The 22022-nt window shown below is 40.0% G+C and overlaps 1 protein-coding gene across 1 annotated transcript in view; it reads left to right on the top strand.

Moving 5' to 3' along the window:
• ITGA9 (integrin, alpha 9) overlaps positions 1-22022 on the top strand; it is a 212360-nt gene that overhangs the window by 96657 nt on the left and 93681 nt on the right. Inside the window, exon 16 of the mRNA XM_009999062.1 lies at positions 12157-12312. Within this exon, the coding sequence (XP_009997364.1) occupies positions 12157-12312 (156 nt within the window). The remainder of the gene's footprint in view (positions 1-12156; positions 12313-22022) is intronic.

Genomic DNA, 22022 nt, shown 5'->3' with positions numbered 1-22022 from the left:
CAGAAGCAAATTATAGCAAAGCAGTATCAGTTTGTCTGTACTGGATTTTTAAACCAGAGCAGAGAGGTAGGACAAAATCCCACAGCCAGTTGGATGAAAAAGAGCAGGATGTGGTTTATATCTGTGATTGAAGATACAGTTTCTGAACAAGTAATACAGAAATTAAGATAAAGGTAAAAATACTACAACTTACCTGTGCCAATGGATATATATTTAATATGTTTGCAGCATAGTACTGTGATAGAACATACTGCTGGCAAATGTCCAAAGGCAAAGCCATGCAATGTGAGTTGGAGCTTGAGCAGGCTGGACTGGGAGTCCAGTACACAATTCTGACCTGTGACTGCTTTGTGAAACGTTGCCTTTGTGTCTTGAATATGACCACTGAAGCTTCCTACACAGCTATTTGTCTTCTGTTTTCTTTAGCTATCACTAAGCATTATGGGGCGGCTGGGGGTGATTTTCAGAATTTGGTATGTGCTGCTTGCAGGGTCAGAGCTTCGACATCTTGGGCTGTGTCTTTGGTTTTCTTTTCTTCCTCTCTTCACTGTGTTTCCCAAGCTGTGAGTGCCACACTTCTGATGCACTAGCTGCTCTCTCCAAGTACTCCCTGGCCTCCACGGTTGCTCCTTGCACTGTCTGATGTTTTTCCTCCAACGCAGTTACTGTGCTGTGATCTGCTCTGACTTCAGTGCTGCATCCCAGCCAATTTGGAAATGAACAGACCCTGGAAAAATACGTTCCAAAAGTTTATGTAGAAAGAAAATTAAAGTAAGGCTTCATCCCTTAATGTGAAACAACCTCAGCTTTGACCTAGTTCCATAGCTAAGGTGAGCACATTTATTGCTGTTGGTGCTGTGAGCTGTAACGAAGCTGCTTCCAAGCCTGGTGCTGCTTAGCACACAGCTTTGAAAGCAGAGTTACCCAAGGGCAGTGATGCTGTGCTACATACTCCCAAAATGGAGGGCAGTGAAGACCTCTTGTTTCCTTTGGAAGCGGAAACAAGGGTTAAAGCAGTACTTGTTTGGCTGGTGATGTTAACAGCTTCCTTGGTCTGCCATGGTCAGTGTCAGAAGTGTTATTGGCCATCACTGGTTCCAGTTGTCTAATGCCCAAGGCCTGGAAAGATGTTTTGTTTTTTTTTTCCACAATATTGGCTTTTAATGGGTTGTCCTTTGCAGAGGAGATAATTTTGTATCATAACCCATTCCCAAAAGTGTACAGTGTGCTTAGGGTACCATGCAGATGATGATGATAGGGAGGAAAATAGTGAGTATATTTGGAACACCCGAAAAAGAAATTGCAAAAGAGGTGAGCTACCTGCCAATATTACAAAGTGCTCACTACACTGTCGTATCTTGTTGAGATTAATGTGAAGTTACTTTTTACAGTGCAAAAGTAGAATTAGCAGATGAAACCACTGAGGTTCCAACATCTTGAATGTTGTTGAAATATAGCAAAAGCTATTTCTGCTCCTTGGGTGCAGGCCATCGTTACCTGCACACGCTTTCAGGTATACTGAGAACAGTTCACAGATGAAGTGGTTGGTAAGTCAGACAACGCTGCTGTCTTTGGAATTGAAAGGGGTTTTCATTGGCTGATAAAGACCTTGGTGTCTTTGTCATTCTGGCATTTCTGTAGTGTTTTTTTTTGTCTCACCCTTATGTGTTGAACGCACACACAACATAATTGGCTCTTGAGGAGAGTCTGGTTGACTTTACCTCTGTTAGGTAAAAGCATTCAAAAGAATAATCTGGACAGATGAGGCTTACTTTACAATTCCACAATACAAGATAATATCTAGTGCAGACACACTTGACTTTTAGTAGATTTTTGTTATATTATGTCTTCCTAAAAAAAGAATTAAGAAAAGCCAATCGCCAATACTCAATGCTCCCTTCTTCTCATACTATCTTCCTTATTACTCTCACTGTTTATAACCCATTTGAGACCTCTTCCTAAGGATTTTTGTAGGTTTAGCTAGCAGGGCCTTCAGTTGGATAGGAGCTGACTCTGCCCTTTCCATCTTTGCCAGAATCTCTCTCCTTGCCCCAAACCACAGCATATTCCAGTTATCTATTTAGAGTCCCTGCATGTCATTTAGAGCATTTTTCTGCATAGGCCACAAATTTCTGTTGCCACCAAAGTGTTAACATGTTGTGGAAGTGAGAGGTGGGGCTTTGAGGAAGTGCTGCTGTTAGGATGAGCACTCTTGTCTGGGTAGATAATGTATAAAATAATAATTAAAAAATAAATAAAATGCAGGCTATAGATGTGTAAAGAGGCAATACCTGCACTTAACCATATTTGGTTAAAACCTTACAGTAAATGCACTGTTGCTGTTGAAAAGGACCCTTTTTTTTTCCATTCCCCACGAATGCACCTCCAGCTTCAGAGTAGAGCTCTAAGCTTTGATCTGGGGAACTGCATGGTTTGCACTTATTTGTGGAAACATTTGCCTTGTTTATTTTTAAAGCCAGTGGAACTCGAAGGGAAAGTTTCATTTTTCCTTAGTTCCCCTGAGAAACACTCGTTCATCCTGCTCCCGTCTGTGGATTTAAACAATTGCCCTTTGTCACCCTAAAATATCCTCCAGCCCAGCCACCTCTGAGAGCTGGGCAGCCGTATCCGCTGATGTGGTTGCTGAGCTCTGCCTCTTTCTGAGTGATCCATGAAACAAGAGGAGGAAACCTTGCTGAAATGAGCAGGGAGCTTTCCATTCCATAGTCAGTTCAGAACTTAATGGGCAAAAATGACTGTGAGGCTGCTGAGATATGTCCCAATTCCTTTATCTTCCTCCTTTTGGTCTTACATTGGTTGTGAGCAGAGGCACGGACCAGCATGAAGAGAGGAAGGTGTTAGCAAAGTGCTGTCTGAATGATCGGAGGAGAATGGGAGAAGAAGAGGAGAGTGGTGAGGAGAGAGATGACATGGAAGCAAAGGTTTAACTGAGATGTCTTCAGTGTACTGATATGTAGGTATTTGCAGGATGGGTGGTCTAGAGGCTAATGAACTACCCTTGGAGTCACTTGTAATGCGTGTGCGATGTAATGGGTGTTGTGTTTCCTTCAGTTCTTTTCCTCAACATTACTTGGTTAAGAGTATTAATTCCTACTAATTAATAATTAATTGGGTTCCTTTAGGCTGCTTCAAAATAGTGAATGGGAATTTTTCATCCTTAGAGATTTCACTGTTTCCAGAACAATGTGTTTCCATCACCGTCTTCAGATATTGCAGCTCATGTGCATAGAGAAGCCATTGCTTAGGGGATTAAAGAGCTGAAAGTATGGGTACTGGTTTCTAGCAGGTGTACCTAGCTTATGAAACATGAATTGATATTAAACATACATGTAGATGTCACAGAGGAGCTCTGTTCACATTGTTAAATTCATGCAGAAAAATAGAGAATCATACTTCTTTACCAGTATTGATTTTTCAATCTTGCTCTCAAGAGGATTAGACTAATAAAAACTCTGTATAATAATGGAAGAATAGACTTAGGTCACATTATTGCAACACTCCTCCCAGTTCCCCATGGTGGAGCTATCCATTCTCCTGTGACTGAAAGGATTTATATTTTTATGTGTAAATACCTCCAGATTTCTTAAGCAAATTGTTCTCGTCTCAGTCATACGTCAATGGAAGTATATGAACACCATTCTTCTCACCCACTCAGCCTTTCTCTCTGCATGCAGGCAGGCTGAGTACCATGTTGCTTTCTTTGCCAGACTTACAAGGACCATTTCTATCAGCTGTACTGAACTGAATTAAAATACTGTCAGTAAAAATGTCAATTATAATCTTCTTTCATCTCTATCTGTCCTTTTCTGCTGAGGGTGATTCTACTTACTTTCAATCCTGATACAATGCTACTATTTTTTTTTTTTCCTTTAGCTGTTTTCTTAGGATACTGGGCTGAAGTAGAACATTTATTTGTTCCATGCACGTGTTTCTTATAAAGCTGTATTGATGGAATGTTTTTTTGTCACAATGTTGTTGAAAGAATCATAACAGTTTATTGTCAGGCCTTCAGCTCTTCACCTTAAAATTAATTATTCATAAAATTATTTTTCCCACTGCTATTGTGATGCTTCATAGCCATCCATCTTTTCTGTCTTCTACTGTGATTCTTCTAGCAGATAATCAACCATTTAAACCATTCAACCACCTCAACCATTAGAGAGACCAGGGTTAGAACTGAGGGGACATCTACCAGATGGTACAGAGCAATGCTTTTCTCAAACAAAGCCACTTCAAATCTCCAAAATCCAGCAGAGTCATCTCATTCAGCTCATAAATGTTTGACCTACTGCTAATAGGTGACCTGCAACATATGAGGTAGACATACGTTATGACAGTTTGAGATAAAATGTGCCCTAGGATCCAGATCCAAAAAGGGGTGTGGTTCCTGTCTCAACTCACATTAAACTGTGTGAATTGAGACTCATTGTCTCAATTGTCTCCTCATGAGAAGTGACAGGAGCAGGCCTTTAGAGTCAGCCACTTAGTGGGATGGTCAGTGGGAAACCCTAGGAGAGTAGTGTGTATATACTAGCCCTCCCTGTGGCTCCCATATCTTCTGAGATTTTTTTGGAGAAGCCTTTTGATTACTTTGCCATTGCTTGAGGCTGCATAGAAGCCTGAGCTCAGGCAAAGACTGAGGGGCATAGTACCTTGGAAGATCCCCTGACCAGCAGCCTTCAGCTGCAGGGCTGCATTGTGCCTCCAATCTGGGCTACCACACACAGCAAAAGAAGTATAGGACCAGCAAGAAAGGCTCCTGTGGTTTTGGGAAGGGGCTGGGAAGGTCAGTGCTGGGAGGGTCAGTTCTTGACCCCACTCCTTGGCTCTGAGGACAGCTTGTGTGTGAGATTTTGCACTGAAAGTTTTGTTGGATGACACATGCACACAGATGTTTCTATCCCTTGCTAGATATATACAGGAAGGAAGTGAGAGATTGAGCAAGCAAATACAGTATACGAATGCTAAAGCTACCCGCAAAGTTTTGGCCAAGCACCACTCCCCCAGGTCTGTGGATATGTCAGACTTTTAGCAGACCTGTTACCATAAATGATTACTCAGGAGCCAAGGATCTTGAACTCCTTCTCCAGCAGCTTCATACTCAGAGGCCTCTGTGTTTGGCTTATGCATCGGGGTTGGGGGGAAATGCTGTATAAAGAGAAACAGGTAGTTGAATTAACTCATATCCTGAACCCAATATTAAGATATTATTAAAGAAAATCTCTGTAAAGTGTGGTTTTGATAAAATCTTGTATCACCAGAATACAAAATGGGTTAACTTCACTGGAAAAGACAAGTATATGGTAGGGTTATATGTGTGCCAGAAGAGTCTGGATTTAATTATTTGGTAAATTCTGTGTATAATTCCCTGCTGAAATAGATAGTATTTTCAGAAATACAGTAAAATAAATGTATGTTTGAATAGTCACCTCTATTCCTCCTTTTTGGGTTCTCTTTGCTCACCTAGGTTCAGGTATTCATTTCACAAATACCCATCAAGTCTTAGACTTTCTAATTATTTGTGTTTCCATTCTGTCAGTCTTGTAGTCAGCCAGTGAATATTACAGACACGTGTCCAGCCTGGGACCAGCAAAAAGCTGGGCATCTCAGTGGTGTTTTCTCCAGAGGGGAATAACATGATTTTAAATAGTTGAGGAATTTTCTTTATTTTTCACCTAAAACACCCCACTGAGAGACTGAAAGTGAACTATTGCAGGAGAGAAAGGGAATGGGTGATAAAAACATAACTGAAGACATTAGGTCCAATAAAAGGCCCAACATCCATCTGTACAGATAGAATGTGAAACTGAATTTTCACAACGCATTAGTACAGAGCTGGAAAATCAAGATCTGAGCTCACTAATACATAGTATTACCTCTGGGTGGCATGGGGTGACTTCTCACTGTTTACCACCAAAGGATTGTCAGTAATATATTCTTGCCAAGCCTTTGTAACCTTTGACATGGAATATTTACAGTATCAATTGCCATCTCTCTCATGCTGGCATCAGTAATACCTTTATCACTCCCCAGCTGATAGCAGGAAGCCAGATGGATGGGGATGGTGAACACTTACTTAAACTCAGTGTAGCTGTATCCAGCTGGGGTTTGGCTTCACAGCTCTTCCCTTGCTGTCTCAGGGTGTCTTCTCAACTCCTGCAGGCTCCTGGGCGCCTGGCGTTTATTTAGCACCAGATTCCTCCAGGATTTGAGTTTTCCTCTCCCACAGCATCTTTCTTGTTATCAGTAATTGCAAATAGGGGTTGCTGACCTGATGGAAAAAGTTGAGTGTTGGAGCAAGGCATTCGAGAAGAAGACAAAGAAAGCACTCCTATTCTTTCAAATGCTAACCCTAAATAACATACAAGGGTGTGACACCCTGCAAATTTTTTGCTCTTTTTTTCCCCTGTTCTAAACTTCAGGATTCTTCAGAAGCCTGGTAATGTTTGAAGTTTAATAACAAAGACTATTTTCCTAGTTGTTGAATAGCAGCTGTCACAAGATCTTAAAAGAAAACAGAAGCATGTATCATTGAAACATTAGGCCTTTGATTGCCTTCATATGCTATTAATTTGACAAAAAAATCACCAATAATGTTGTAAATGAGCTTTTACCAACTAAGTAAACTTCTATTTCAGCCTCTGCTCTGGAAAAGAGTTTGCAATTGTGATTTTTCCCCCTTTAACTACAGTAATGTCTTAAAATAAATGTATGTTTAAAAAAAACACCAAACACACAGTTTTTGTGCAGGATGGAAATGGAAACTAGTTCTTTTCTGGACAGTTTCAACATGACCATGTTTTGCTGCCTTCACAGGGGGGAGATACCAATGATAAAATTGTGCCAAGCAGAAATAAATTATTACAAGCCCTAAATATCTTTATCAAAGTGAACTCAGGACAGAGGAAGACTTTCGTGAAGACAGAGGTGGTTATTCTTTTGCACAAGAACCTTAGCACAGGGTTAAAAGTATTAACTTGCACTGCGAATTGACACCAAGAAATCTAAACTTAGTAAGTGTTGCAGGGAACAGGACAAGGAAGTTAAGTTGCTCCTTACTCATTTTCAGGTACAAGAATGATATGTAGACATTCATTCTTCTGAAATGAATGGATATGTGTCTTCCAGTTTAAAGCAAATTTGTCTAATTGATATTTTCATTGAATTGTGTGGCACTTAAGTCTTGCATCCTGAATGACTCACAGTTCAGACAGAGTGAGAATAGAAGTCAAGTGCTGTCATCTTATTGATTCATAAGCCATAATATATGTTTATTAAGACCTGCAGCCAATATTTTATTTGATAAATTGTGGAAGTAGTAGCATTTGGCTCTGAAGGCTGGTGGACATTTGAGTCTTTTTTAGTATCACTGAACAGGGAACTATTTATCTCTTGGCACTGAGCTGAAGACTTATGTGCTGATGACCTGTGAGCTGATTGAAGTGTTATGCTGGGTTAGCATTAACACAATTACTTTATACATTTTACAACATTAATATGTTATGTATTAAATGCAGATTGTCAAATTTATTTTGTGTGGTTTAAGGCTGTAAAAATTCCTATAGTCTATTATTAGTGCTTGTTTAAATCTTGAAATAAATATGTTTAGATTAAAAGTTTCAAGTTGAGTGTTTTAAAAGCCAGGTTCTTGAATGCATTCTTAGTCATCAAACTAAACAGAGCTAGATTCTCAGAAGTGCTGGAAAGCTGTACTCAATTCAGTAAAAGCTCTGGAATCTATGCATGTACTGATGTCCTTAGAATCAAATCAGAGGGAGTAAAAAAAAAAAAAAGACCTCGCATACCAGAGAACTTCCCTGCAGAGAAATAGGAGAGAAGCTCCATAAAGATAGGAACAAGGACGAAAGCCAAGGGGCAACCAGAGATGCCACCCTGACAATTATGTGTATTTCTTCCTTCAGTGCTGTTGTAAAATGACTTAATATTTATTGCTTCAAAGGACCATGTTTCATCCTTTATTTCTGCAGTAGTCTTGATGTAGATTGTGGGAATTATTTACATCTCAATTAATTTCTCAGTCCATTGGCCATAATTAAAACTGGAATTTGGCACTCTGGAGCCCTTGCAGGAGATTTTCACCTTGTAGAAGAAAAGGATTAGATGTGATGATTTGTTGGGCTCGTGTACAGTTCCCTGACAGTACTGTGGCACTGAGCTGAAAGGAAACTGAAATTATATTCAGTCCTCTCTGGCAACCATGCACACCATGAGCAGAGTAAATCCTGTCCCTTGACTAAATCCCTGTCTTGTTCTATCCAAATTTGCTCAAGTTCCTGATGTGTGTGGGCTCTTGGTAGCGCAAAGTTGAGATTGGAGAAGGCAGTGGCTGCCCACCAAGGCAGTGTGTTTTCAGGATGTTGGAATCTGTGCCTGTTTGTGTTGTCACAATGTGCCTTAGGCTGTGCCTATGAAAAGTGCAGAAAATTATTTCTTACAGTCATCACAGTCCGTCTTTGAGAGGGAATTGCAAATGACTTTCCGATTCACAGCTATGACATTTGATCATTGTTCTGTGATTACTTTTCACATTTTTAGGACCTTATGGTACTAAAGCCAAACAGAAATGCAGTCATAAATCTGAAAGATGCTTTGCTTGCTTGCTTTCTCCTCCCTTGCTAAGACAGAAAACAAAAAGAAAGAAATATGTGGCCATGCCCAGCTTCTACCACAGCATGTAAGAAATGTGTGTTTCCTTGAGGTGATTGTTCTGGGAGAGATGGCAAGCCTGCTTTTTGTTAGGGTGAGCTTTCAGGAACATGGTGTCTTTTGAAACATCTAAAATGCCTTATTACTTTCTTAGATCCTCTTAAACTTGTGGTCTTTTTGGACTTGGGAGTTCTTTGTCTTTTCTAACTGCTAGTGAGGGATCATCCTCTAATACCCTTCATCAAAATACCGTTTTGTTGGGTTTTTTTCCCCAACTCAGTGTGTTGACATGCAACATGCCTCACAGGAAGAGATAAAAGATCCCAACAAAGGGATACAGCTGGCTAGAGCTGTTTCCATAGCAGATGAGTAATTTACTGGGGCTGGAAAGTGTGGAGTTCTGCAAAAACTTCTCTCCAGAATGAAATCTAGTCCAGAAGAGAAAGAAGGGAAAAAACCCACCACCCCAGAGAAACTGCTTCTGAGAAAAGTACATAGGATAGCTGATGCCTTGTGGGAAACCCAGCTTCAGGTGCCCAGTCTAATTCAGGCACAGGGAGAACTTGCAGCAGTTTAGTGATATCCAATCTGTATATTTCTTGCTATTACTCAGTGAACCCTTGCTACGCAGTTGTTTCTGTTAATAATGTGAACCTCTTGGATATTACACTTGTTTAGATGTCCTCCAAATGTTTTTTCCATTAATGAAGCCGTGCTGTCCATGTGCTATGATTTGCCAGGGATACTTTTTCATGCTGCAGAAATGTCTTTAACTTTTGACACTTCCTCAGCCTAGCAGCATCATGGTGAATAATGGTGAATACATGTAAAAGCTGCTTGTGGAAATTAATTCCCCTTGGCCAAACCACTTCATTAGTGCCGTGTAACTGACTTGAAAAGCAACACACACACTTTCCTTGACCTGAAGAATTTTTCAGTCAGTCTCAAATTTGATTGTTACTGCATCTTTTGAGTTCCTTTTAGAAATCAGGAATATTTAAAAGTGATCCTTGGTGCTTGTCATAAGTATATGATTCAGCTACAGGGAGTGTTGTTTGGGTAGAATGAAAGAGAACAAAAGCTGGGTGTATTTACAACCTAAAACAGTACTTCTCCAGATTATGTTTGGGCAAATATTCACTGTTCTCTTTACAAGCTCACATCCCAGACAGGCTGTGGTGTACCTGTGAGGCAGAACTATCTTGTCTCTGTCTTACTGTGGACAAATCCCACAGACTGTTGTCTTCATGTTTGTAGGATTGTGAGCAGAAGGGACTGAACGTGTGGTAGAATTAATAACTGGGTAGCATTCATACTTTCATCCTTAATTAAAGACAAGTGGGTATGTGACATCAATTTCCCCAGGGATGTGGTAAGTGAATATCCACAAATGTAATTAATCTAGCTGCTGGAAGTCACAGTTTCACCACTAAAATAAGGCAGAAGGAGACACTAGCAAACAATGTGGGCACACTCCAACATTCATTGAAGTCAATGGGAAACTTGTCTTTTGACTTCAAAAGGCATTGGACTGAACCCTGCAAGATCATATTAAAACACTTAGAAGTCATTAAGCACATACCCTTGCCATATTGCAGTAATAGAGCTAGAAAAACTATAGGTGGATTTTAATTTAACCCACTCCCTACATTTTTAATTGTTCTGTGTTTACACAGTTGGTTGCATACAGTTGGATTAGGTGGCAGTTTGCCTCATGATTTATTGTGTTTGACTGTTGCTGCATGGCATGCTCTTTTATAGTCTTGTTTCTCCATGTACATAGTTGTCTTGTGTGTTGATACAATCCTCGCTTAAGTTAATACACATGATTTTCTCTGAGAGCAAAGCCAGTAGCTTGTGTGAGTTGTATTGATGTTCGGTATAAGTCCTACCCTGAGGGGGGGGACTGTGGAAAGGGCTGAAGGTACTGGTGTCTCTTCTGCTGAGGAAGTTAGTGCTTGAGAGATTGGATGGTGCTTTTGAATGGACGGGGAAAAGGTCACGGAACTGCCATTGCTATTGTCACGATGTCCACTATTGATCCGTGCCCGTTACTGAGAAGGCACGAACCGCTCCAAGTGATTCTTGGTTGAAACTTCTGGTGCTCTGGGCTGCTGCTGGGCACAGGGCACTAGTGGACATTGGTAACACAGGAGGGAATTCAAGGCCTGGATGGAAGCTTCAAAGTGCAGTAAGGTAAACGTCATCCAATCTGGTCACTTCGATGATTTGGGAATTTGATTAGCCACTAATCTTTGTCTGACCTCCGAGGTCTGTGGCCAGTTGAGGTATTGGAAACAGCAGATGGTTGTCTCAAAACAGATCAAACAGGGTGGTCAGAAAGCCAGTTAGTTCCCACTTTTCCAATTAAAATTGCATCACATCTCAATTATTTGTTGTGGTTGGCAGGCTGTGCTCAGAGAAGCCCACAAACTGATGCAGGATGAAGTTGAGAGTTGGCTCATTTGAAGATTTATTGTGCTTACTTATAGGATTTATTTATTGCCTCAATTTTATCTGCACTGAATTCACTCTGTTTTTAAGTAGCTAAAATTTAAGAGGATGTTTGCCTATGACATGGTAGAGCATTTGCAACTTCTGTTATTAGTTGGATTTTGGAAGTCAGTACTGAACAGGCACAAGGAGCATTTTATCCTTGCACAGTAAACTGGATTTAGGCATTTTATGTTGTGGCAAATGATATGAGTTTTGTGGCTTGGGCACCGACAACAAGAAAAGGCAATACTTAAGTCACATCAGATGAATAATGTAGCACCCTTTAATACATCTGGTATCAAGCCTAGAATATAGCAAATAAAGAAAATGAAAAACTTTATTCCTTTACAGACTGAAAGTGTTACTGTGCAGAAGGTGGGGGACCCGACAGTTTTGCTTCCAGAGTTGTGCTGGAAGGTGTCTTTTCCTGCCCCTGCATGTCTTTAATCTTATTTAACAACCACATCAGATTCTTTACTAGTCAATTCATTTCATTGATACTTCAAAACAGCAGGGCACAATGGAGTTTTCTTTTAATGCATGGAGGACACTGGACAAGACCTCAGTTGAAGTGTAGCACTTAGAAACCCTGGAGATGAAGGTGATTTGCCCTTTACTTCTACATTGTGCAAAACTAATGGAAATACTTCCTAATTAATTTTAATTTTTAAGAAAATGTCTCAGTTTTATTGAGAAACCCTTGATTTGTAGGTGTGCCATATATACCACTGCTTCTGTGGAACCAAGAGTAGGTCTCAGAAGAATTAACTAATTTTTTACTTGACTTTTTTTAATCTTCTGACTTGCTGGTTCCTGTTGCGGTGTGGAGAAGAATAAAGGAAGTAGAGGACCCTGCTTCCTGTCTGCAGTGTTGAATATAAGAATCTGCTTTAATTGTATGTATAATTGTTGTGTGTAAAAATCTGCTTGCCTGGATGAATAGGTAAAATGTCTGTTTCTTTTCTTTTACAGAAAAGAGTCAAAGATGTCATATCTCCAATTGTATTTGAAGCTGCATACAGCCTTGGGGAACATGTGATAGAGAGAGGAAAAGAAGACAAGGAGCTACCTGCTCTCAAGCCCATTCTCCGCTGGAAGAAAGGACAAAAAATAGCACAGAGAAATCAGGTCAGAATTGGACTATGTTATTTGCCTAGAAGGCTGGTGACTGAACTGACAGCAGGGGATTGCCAGGCTCTGGATTGCTTGCACATGGTAGCCTTTTTGCACAGTCCCTACTGTTGCTGACATCAGTGCTTCTCCATGATGGGGTTACACTTGTGCTGACAAGGTTGAGCAGCACAAGGTGAGGTCACTTTCTTATTTCAGCATGTCAGTGCTGAGAAGAATGGGACAGAATAAGGGAAAGGATGAGAAAGGTCTTGCTTCCTCTGTATTTTTCCTTTCTGTAGGAGGTTCTTATAAAAGGCTTGGCCCTGGCCTTCTTTCCAGATTGAGCCTTTGTTAGTGCCAAAGGGACAGGGCTGGCTCCAGCAGGGGATATTGGAATTTGCCCCTCTGTGTGAAGGAAGAATGGTGGATAGAATAAAAAAAATTGACCTGACCCACTGCCCTCTTTTCTTGAGGGCTCCTCATGTCCAGTCGTGTGACAAGGGAAACACACTTCTGATGTTATTTCAGGACATGCCATGCTAAAATAGGCTGTTTCGGAGAAAAAGTAAAGTGTAGGTGCAGCCAAGTACTTGTCAGGATTGTGTTTTGCTCCTCTGCAGTGCAGAAAACTCTTCTGGCTTTGATGTTGATGAGAGCAAGAGAATTCCTTAATTTTGAAAACTTGTAATTTACACTTCATATTTTTAAAATTATTTTTTTCCCTTCTCCCTTCTTCCATAAGGAAGTGAAATGTATGTGATTTTGTGGCCCCTCTTGTTTGTTTGTCTTGACCTCACTAGTATCGTTGGAAAATACTAGCCAACTTTGTCAGGTTTTGACAGGAGCGATCAAGACAGTGCTGGTGAAGGTATTAAATCCCTTAGAGTTCATGAAATGGGAGAGGAGAGAGACCCCATTGATGACCTATTGAAAGACTCCAGTTTGAGGGTAGTTCTTGTAGGTTGCAGCACAATCTTCCAAGGAAGGAGCCTGCAGGACAATTCAACCTCCCACTTTGCAAGCACCAGATCATCCAAATGCGATACTCCAGGTGCCACTGGAAAAATCAGACTTCTTCCGTGGCTTGCAAAACTTCCTGTGTGTCAGAACTGCAGGATAATTTAGGCTGTAAGGGACCTTTGGAGATCCAGTTCCTTGCTCAAAGTAGAGCCAAGTTAAAGGTTAGATTGAGTTGTTCAGGGTTGCATCCGGGCAAGTTTATTTTCCAAAGCATGCTTGCAGAGTTATGATTACAAGCTGGTGTTGCTTGTTAATAGGAAACATTTTAAGGAAAACAAATCACCAAACCTGTGAAAAGTCTGTCTGGAGTCTGAGGCTTTTAGCAGTGAACTGTTAAATCTGGATTTTAACCCCAGGAAGCTCATACCTATTAAACATCATATTTGCATCATCATAATCTATAACATTACTTTCTGATGCTTCACATTAGTCTATGTGCTGAAATTACATGTCTCTGAATGCTACTCAAAATAGTAACTAAAATGGTTAGAAAGATTTGCTTTGTCATATACCCAAGTCTTTTGAAATATATTTGACTATAATCCTTGTACTTAGACAAATTAGTATTTCTTCAAGTATGCTTTATTTTTGCAAATGTATGAATGAAAGATGCATCTCAGAATTTCTTATTTTTATGAAGAGGCCTTGTGTGCCTGTTACAACGTTGTTGTGAATGTGATGGGAATTTGTGGAGAACTTTGGAATCTGAGCAATGTGCTGAAAACCTAAGTGTTACATGAACACAACTGCTTGGATGCTTTTCCACTGGGTTTAAACTCCAAAGGTCACATCTTGCCCTGCAGGCACAGTCTCAGATCAATATTAAATACCTAAATGCTGAGATTATAGAGAAGAAACAAAAATATGTTGGGAATTTGCCTGACTTGTTTTCTTGTGTAATTTGGATGAGAGGGAGCTAGTTTAACAATCTCTTTCCATTTGCTTTCCAGATGTTCACTTAGTCTAGTAAGAAAAGGATTTTGACAGTGGGTGTGCCTGTAAGTGTGCTTTCAGCTAAGGAAGTGGGCAGAACTTCAGAGTTAGTGTGGCAGTCATGGTGACAAAGCCCTGATGTAGTAGCTTTGAGGCATGGTGGCTGGATCCTCAAAGACTGATTTCATGGGAAAAAATAAGGGCGTAGCATTTTCTTCCAGGATTTTTTGTCATCTCCCAAGTAGAAATTGTTTTTAAAGGCCAAAAGGGGTAGTAGGAACCAAAGTTCATGTAATAAAGGGTTTATATCTTCAAAGAGTCTAAGGATCCTGGAGGGACCTTATGATTTGGCAGTCCAATTGAAGACAGATTTAGTGGGCTCTGGTTTCAGAAGGTAGAGCCTGGGTGAGGGCAGGTGGACAAGTTTGTGTTAGAGCTAGTGGTGAAGTCTTTAAATATAGCTGGTTGTGTGTGGTTTTTCAAAAGTCCTAGATCCTGTTGATCTAATAAGAATTGGGATTTTGACATCGGAAATGTTGTTTCTATTGCTTCAAAGTGCCACTAAGGTATTCTTAGGAGGGTAATGCTTTGCTAAAAGGCCCAGATAGTTGTTTTTTGTGAATAAGCAAAAGAGAAGCTAAAAGTAATAAATGACTGAAGAAATGGGAGGGAGCCAAGACTGGGCAAGTGAGACATCTGTCTTTCAGGATCTTACTGCAAGTCTGCTAGACATACTTGAAGAGACACACATCTTGCAAAAATGGGCTTTATAGTCACCTAGATATGATTTTATTTAAAGTAAAGTGATGTTAAAGCTGAAGTGATCACTTTCACTGGGATTTCAGTTTGTTTCCCATGAACCAGATGTTCCCTGCATTCATGTATGACTTCCCATCAAGAGTGTACAGACCTATGGCTCACAAACAAGGAGGCAGGAAAGCCATCAAGTGGCCTCTTAACATGAGAACTGAAGATTGTATTGAACATATTAAGCTCTTTATGATGCTTTGCTCTAATGCATTAAGGAGTCAGCTTGGACACAGTGTTCACGGAAACCCACAACCAGAAGATACATCTCCCTAATGACACAATTACTGAAAAGAATTGAGTTAAATATTCATCTTTTAAACCAGTATTACATTGCACGTCAGAGACCAGTCTGGTTATTGGTCACCTTTATTTTAAAGGAATGCAACTTTTACTCTAAGACAGTGCAAAATGCTTGTATTTAAAAACAAAAGACCAAAACAAAACCAGTCCTTGACAGTGAAGAACTCTGCTTCTATTCCTAACCAAACTGCTTGAATCAGTCAAAATATGATAAATATTTTGAATGGCTGATTGATTTAAAGGAAAGTATCTTAACTGAAATTTCCTAAGGAAAAAGCATGCAATTGTGTGACTTCATGTACTGGCCATTTTCTATATTTTTTTGTAAACAAAGCATGGCTCTGATACTTTAAATGAAGTAATAGTGTAATTAAATGAGGACTATTTGGCCTAGCATACAATAACAGTTGATTTCTCATGGACTTAATTATTTTCTTGGTTCTTGTATAGGCTTACCACAAACTATGGTTGCTATAGCTTGATGTAATTGTTTGTGGTAGCAAAATCAAATACTTAAGAGTTACATGTACTTAACTATTGATAGATGCCTTGACAACTTGTACAATTGTTGGGTGGAACCTGGTTGTGTGGAGAAGATTACAGCTTTACAAGTTGTAAGTGGCTAGCCAGCACAGTTTTTCTCAACCATAAAACCTCGATGGGTCACGATTGGGTGGGGGGAAAAAAAAGATTCTATTTTTTTAATGCATATTCTGAACTTTAAAACTTCCCACCCTGAGGATCATTTTCCGTTTGGTTCTTTGTTGCCTCCCAAATCCAGTTGCTACCTCCATCCAGTGGAAAAAATTAATAAGTCTTCTTACTTCAGGGAATGTAATGTGTATTTAGAACATGGTTTGGCTTAGTTTGTCATGAGTGGTTTGTACTATAACATTTATTTTTGTATACCCACTGTATAAATACATGTCAACCAAGTAGGAGAAAGATCTCCTGCCAAATACAGTGAGGATTTGTTCCTAGTAGTATCCAGTAATGTATCTTAGAGTTCAAAATGTGGTATGCTAGAATTCTGCCTGTTCTAAATACTGTAAAATCACCTGCTGTTATGTGGATGGAGACACCATTTTGTTATAGGAAAATATTCTCAGTAGATTTAATTGTCTCAGTGTCTTCAGGACTTCAGGAATAATTTGCCATAAAACTGCTTGTGAGTTATAAGAAGAGACAGAAAATGTTTAGGACACTCTGTTCCCAGCTGTGGCACTGACTTCCAGTCAGAGTTTGCTGTACCACTGCGTGACTGAGGCTGCACGTCTCTGGGATAAACTTCACCTTTTTAAGCAGAGGACTATTTTTTTGGGAACACTTGTGTTTGAAAAGCTGGTTAAGTATTTGCATATAAATCAGCTTAGTTGAAAGGTATGAGACAGTATAAGAGGAATTTTATGGAGCTGAATTATTAACACCTTTAGTGATTTTTAGTTTGCTGCACAAATAATCCATTCTCTGTTTTAAAACATGCCTACATGCACCCCCAGTCTCATGCAGAGGACAAAGCAATGACACATCTGGACAGGCTGAAATGCAGTGTCCATAACACAGCCTGGTCCAGGTTTGTCAGTGGTGCCTTCTCCAGAGCAGAGATCCCTGTGTGCCTACTTGTGTCAGGCCATGTCTCTGCCAGCAAACTGAGCTGTGCCCGGGACATTTCTAGGTATTGGAATAACATCTTTATCCTGGTAAGCTTCTGGAATGGCTCTTCACATGGTTTTAGCATTTGCCAACCACTGCAAACCATTCCCAGACATGGGGTCGGGAGTCAGGATGCTCCTGTTTTGGAGGTCAAGGCAGTTAAGTTTACTGGTACAGCTGAAGCCTCAGTGCCTTTGTATACCTGTCAGTAGCTGGATAGGTAGAAAGTCAGAAAACAATTGACTTATACCCAGGCACATAGGGAGCCTTTGGTAGACTGCAGGAGTCAGCCTAATTACTGTGTTCCAGATGAAATGTCTTGCCACTACACTTTTTCCTCCTTGGGCAGGGCAAGCGTCTAAATTATCACCTGTATTTATTCTTGCAGAGATCCACAATGTGCCACCCTTCCTGCTTAATTGCCATTTTCCCCACTTTTGTTGGAGTGGGATGGCTGAAAGTGGTGATTTCCTCCACTCCTCCCTCTGCTATCCCTTCAGTGTCTTTTGCTCTAGACAAGTTTAGTCACAGTCTGTGCTGAACAGGGATGGGGTGCTGTTCATGCCAGGAAATACAGAAAGGACCCACCCTGGGCACGTACTGGATTAGACTATTACATTTGCCTGTTTCTTTTGTTGTTGAATGGCAGTAAAGAGGAAAGATTTACAGATCTGAAATATATTCAGAACTGAACAAGAACAGCAGGTGTCCAGATGCATTGTACCTCTGAAGTGTTTGTAATTAGCAAACTTACTGAAGTAAGAATGAGTGGAAATCAGTGCCTCTGATGCTATGTGTGTGTTTATATGCTTGTTCTTAAGCAGTAGCAGGTTTAGCCAGTAATTGTCCAACTTGTTCATATTGGTAGAGGATAACCAAAGTAATTGAGAATGTGTAAGGTGTAGTTTAACCCCCAAATTTAGATCTCATAGCCTTCCTAAAGAACAATAGCCAATATAATATCCTTAAATACACACAAGCAGACACACACAGATATATAGACCTTTACGTGCTAGGGGAGGGTCAGACTACAGGGTGCTCATGTCTTCAGTGGTAGGATGTGAATGATTTGATTTAATTTACAGGTTCTTTAAATCAATAGGTAGACAAAGGAGAGATGATCACATAAGCATCTGCAAGCTGAAACATAACTTAATATCCTACTGGGTAATTTCTGCAGTTCACTGTAGCAGCATGCATTTAATTTTCAGACTGTTCTGTGGAAGGAAAACCTTTATTGTAAGAAAGGGGGAGTTCCTACTTAACAATATTATTGTAATATTCTTAAAAATCCACAGAGGCAGGTGACAGTCTTGAAGAAACCAGGCTCAATTATCTCTGTTCGTGCCTTTTCAGCAGTTATATGAAGGCTCAATAGAGCTTAATTGAAATACCTAACATCTTGAGAGTAGATGATAGAATAATGTTAGTTCATTCAGTTCAGAGTACCTCCATGCCACAAAATCTGTGTCAGTTCAAAGTAGCATTCATTAATATAAAGCCACTGAAGGGCAGGTGGATTGTAGGAGAGAACTTTCACATATTCTTGGGGTCTAAATGAGCTAAAGGTAGACGTAAATAGCATAACTCATGATTTGAGGACTTTTTTTTTTTGTATTTCCAGATGATAAAACAGCCTCCACATCTGTTTTTCATTTGTTGCTGTTTGCGCTTTTATATTTTTAATTACATAATTGTGTGATGACTAACAAGGTTTTGACTCTTGTGTTAAAATGTTTAAGTATGAAAGCATCCTGGGTGAAAAAGATTCAGTTCCACTTTCAGTAGCAGTATTAAGGAGGTTTAGAGTAGAAAATGTTCTTGAATATCATTAAAGACCCTCCTGAGATGATATAATTGAATTATTGTGTAACCATCCAAAATAAAGGGAAGACCATTTAAGACAAGACAGGGAAATATATTGAGAAAGGAGCTGCAGAAATCTGTGCTGTAATGGCATGGGGAGGTGGGGCAATTAACCCAATAGATCTTTCCATTTATTGTTCTATGAATTTATAAGCTCTAAAGTTCTGTGAAATGAGAACGCCGTTTGGATGATCTGAACTGTAAATGATTTTAGAAAAGAAAAAATTGCCTCAGCCTGAAAAATAAGTGAGTCAGACTAGAAATCTAATAAATCTCTGAAAGGCAGAGGGTATATTTCTGTTGCCACCAACTGTAATTCTTCAACCCAGGAGAATATGAGGACAAAAGGTTGCGTTGTTAAATCCACTCACTGCTGTGAGGAGTAACTAATACATATGTTTATTAATTTATGCTTGCCTTCAATAGCTAACAGGTTTCATCCCTCATCTTCTCTAAACAGCCAGTTTCATTTGGGAGTTCCTGTTCCGCTTACATTTGAGTCTCCTCTCTTCTTTTCTTTTCAGCTTAGTGCTCCAGCCTAGTTTTTAACAGTTACTGAAAGCAGGATGCAGCTGGAATAGGGGAGAAAAAAATTGCATTTTTTCTTGGATGGATTGACAAATGGGAATGTGCTAGTCATGAGCTGTAATCACAGAGTCTTCCAGTCAATAAAGTGGATTCATTCCTGTGTAGGCTTCCCCAGCTGGAGAAGTTTCACTTACGTGGTTGCACCTTTACTAGTGCAGTAAAATAATTATTACTGGCCAGTTTCTGTTTTCTTATGGTAATGTACTATGAATGGGCGTCCGTTTTCTTTGCATGAAGACATGCTCTGATGAAGTCTACATGGTGCTGCAGGAGCTTGCTAGCTCACCATGGTCACCTGCACCATGTGGTACCGACACGGCTCTTTGGTTTCACTGGAGGATTACATTACACACTTATTGGTCCCCTGGTCTTCCTGCCTCCATCACCTGTTTGCTCTACCACTCACTGGGGGTGTGGTAGAAATCATGCATTCTCATTTTAGCCAGCACATCTGATGAAATCTTGGAAAGTTTTTCACAATGCTAATTGCTTTTCTAGTGGGAATTTAAATCGGCCATTTTGCACTTAGCTCAGCAGGATGTATGAATGGACAGTTTCCATGAGTAGTACAGTGAAACACAGGATGCCTAGAGAGAGTCAGTCACTATTTATTTTTCTGTGATAAGTAGATCTGTAGGTAGTGGCTTTATTTTGCAGACAACTTGAAAATTTAAAGATTAAAATAAATAAAGGCCTAAAATCAGGGTCCTATATCTGTTTCAGAACATTAATATCCAAGTGGTTGAATTGTAAAGCTATAAACCAGGAAATAAGTCCAAGAAAAGGTAGTGAGATTTGCTTACAGCTCAATACTTTTGAAAATTAGATCCTATACCTTGGTCCCTAAATAAGGACCCAGGAGCCAAACTTCACAAGGTAATATGGTAATAGCCATATGGCATTGAGATCTAAAAACCAGAGAATTGTTAGACTAACCAGCCTGCTTATACTGCATCCATTAAATAGAATTGCTTTTGTGTTACTAGGATGAGCTAATTTCTAAGTCATCCCTGCACATACCATAGGGCATGGTAATAATTTACAGGAAATCAGTGCAGAGATTAGAATTGTGTGTTCTTGACCTAGATTATTTTGCATAACTGAAGTTAACCTGCTGAAATGCATGGCACAGTTTATGAAGTTAAAGGAGTGGATCCTCAGTTACTAAGGCCACCTCTGCCACCTTTTAAGGGGTGTTACCTGAGTCTTTTGTAGGCTGATGTGTGAGGAAGTAGTTAAAGGCCTGATTCAGAGTGAACCACTATTCTCTTAACCAGACCATAAAATGACATATTTCCAAGGGTTGTTTTCAGACTCTCATTTTTACCCCTTCTCTTTGAGTGTTGTCCTTCAGCTGTCACTTTCGGTTTTCTGTGAAAGGATGGGTACAACTCATACTGGAACACAGTTCTGGAAGCCTCTCCAAGTCTTGATTGCACATTTTTGCTATAATCTTAAATTTCCATGTGCTTGCCTGAATTTTGGGAGGTTGAATGTCTTTAAATACTATTTTTTTCTTTGTTTATTGGATGATTTTCAGTATTTTCTGTGGGCAGCAGTGCCATAAACACAGGCTTTTTTGATTTTTCTGTTTCCTGTTCTCTACTTCCAGAAACATAGAAGTGTTTACATAGCCATTGAAAGAAAGTAAAGCAATGTAGCAAGCCAGGTTTGAAAACCCAGATCACCTTCCTCTGAGTAGGGAGCTCTGACCATTAAGATGAAGCCAGGCTCCTTCTTTCTTGTTTTACTTTCTAGCAGCATTTCTTAGCAGTCCACCATCAGTAGGAAGAAAAAGGAGACAACTTCACACCCAATACCTAGCAGCCTTGTGCTTAGGATGCAGGATCTAAGGATACATCCTCACACTACTTCCTGAGGTAGAGAACTGTACATCTAACCCTTGCCTTTGCTACATAATGTGGAATTTAATCCACTGTATGTGTGTCCACAGGCAGAGTGGACACACAGTTTTGAGGCACTGATCTGAGTGCTTGTCTAGACATATCCTCTTCCTTATCAGCTGGCTCAAGGTCTCTCCTTACTGTACATTTAATTGTGTACAGATGTGTGTATTCACTCTTTCTAATTAGTATATTTTCATGTAGGCTTTTGACTTAACCACTGAAGGACATGAGCAATATCCATCTGTATGAACCATTCAGGGTTTATTTCCCACATTCCTTGACCTTCCAAGAAGCATCACCTTTTCTACCCAGAAAAGTTACCATGCAGAAATTGAGAACCATATTTGTCCAGGAAATTTGGTGACCTGGTGGGAACTGCTGTGGAAAAATTCCTTATAGCTGCTGGGGAGCAGCAAGGGAGAATATAGAGAGGAATCATGGACTCTGTAAACACTGGATTTGCTCTGTGCTTTGCCATAGATCTGGTGATTGCAGGAAGTCTATCAGACTCATTAGCTTTGTGTTTGCACAGTAAAGATGTGTCATTAAAAGACTGAGGTTATCCTGTCCCTGCTACTGAGCACGCAAACACCTATTTCTCTCCTGGAAATGCCAGACAAAAGTGTGGTGGCCTAGAGATAAGAGAAG

Source organism: Chaetura pelagica, unplaced genomic scaffold (assembly GCF_000747805.2).
Source record: "Chaetura pelagica isolate M959 unplaced genomic scaffold, ChaPel_1.0 scaffold396, whole genome shotgun sequence".
Lineage (NCBI taxonomy): Eukaryota > Metazoa > Chordata > Aves > Apodiformes > Apodidae > Chaetura > Chaetura pelagica.
This window is presented reverse-complemented; position numbering and strand designations above follow the sequence as displayed.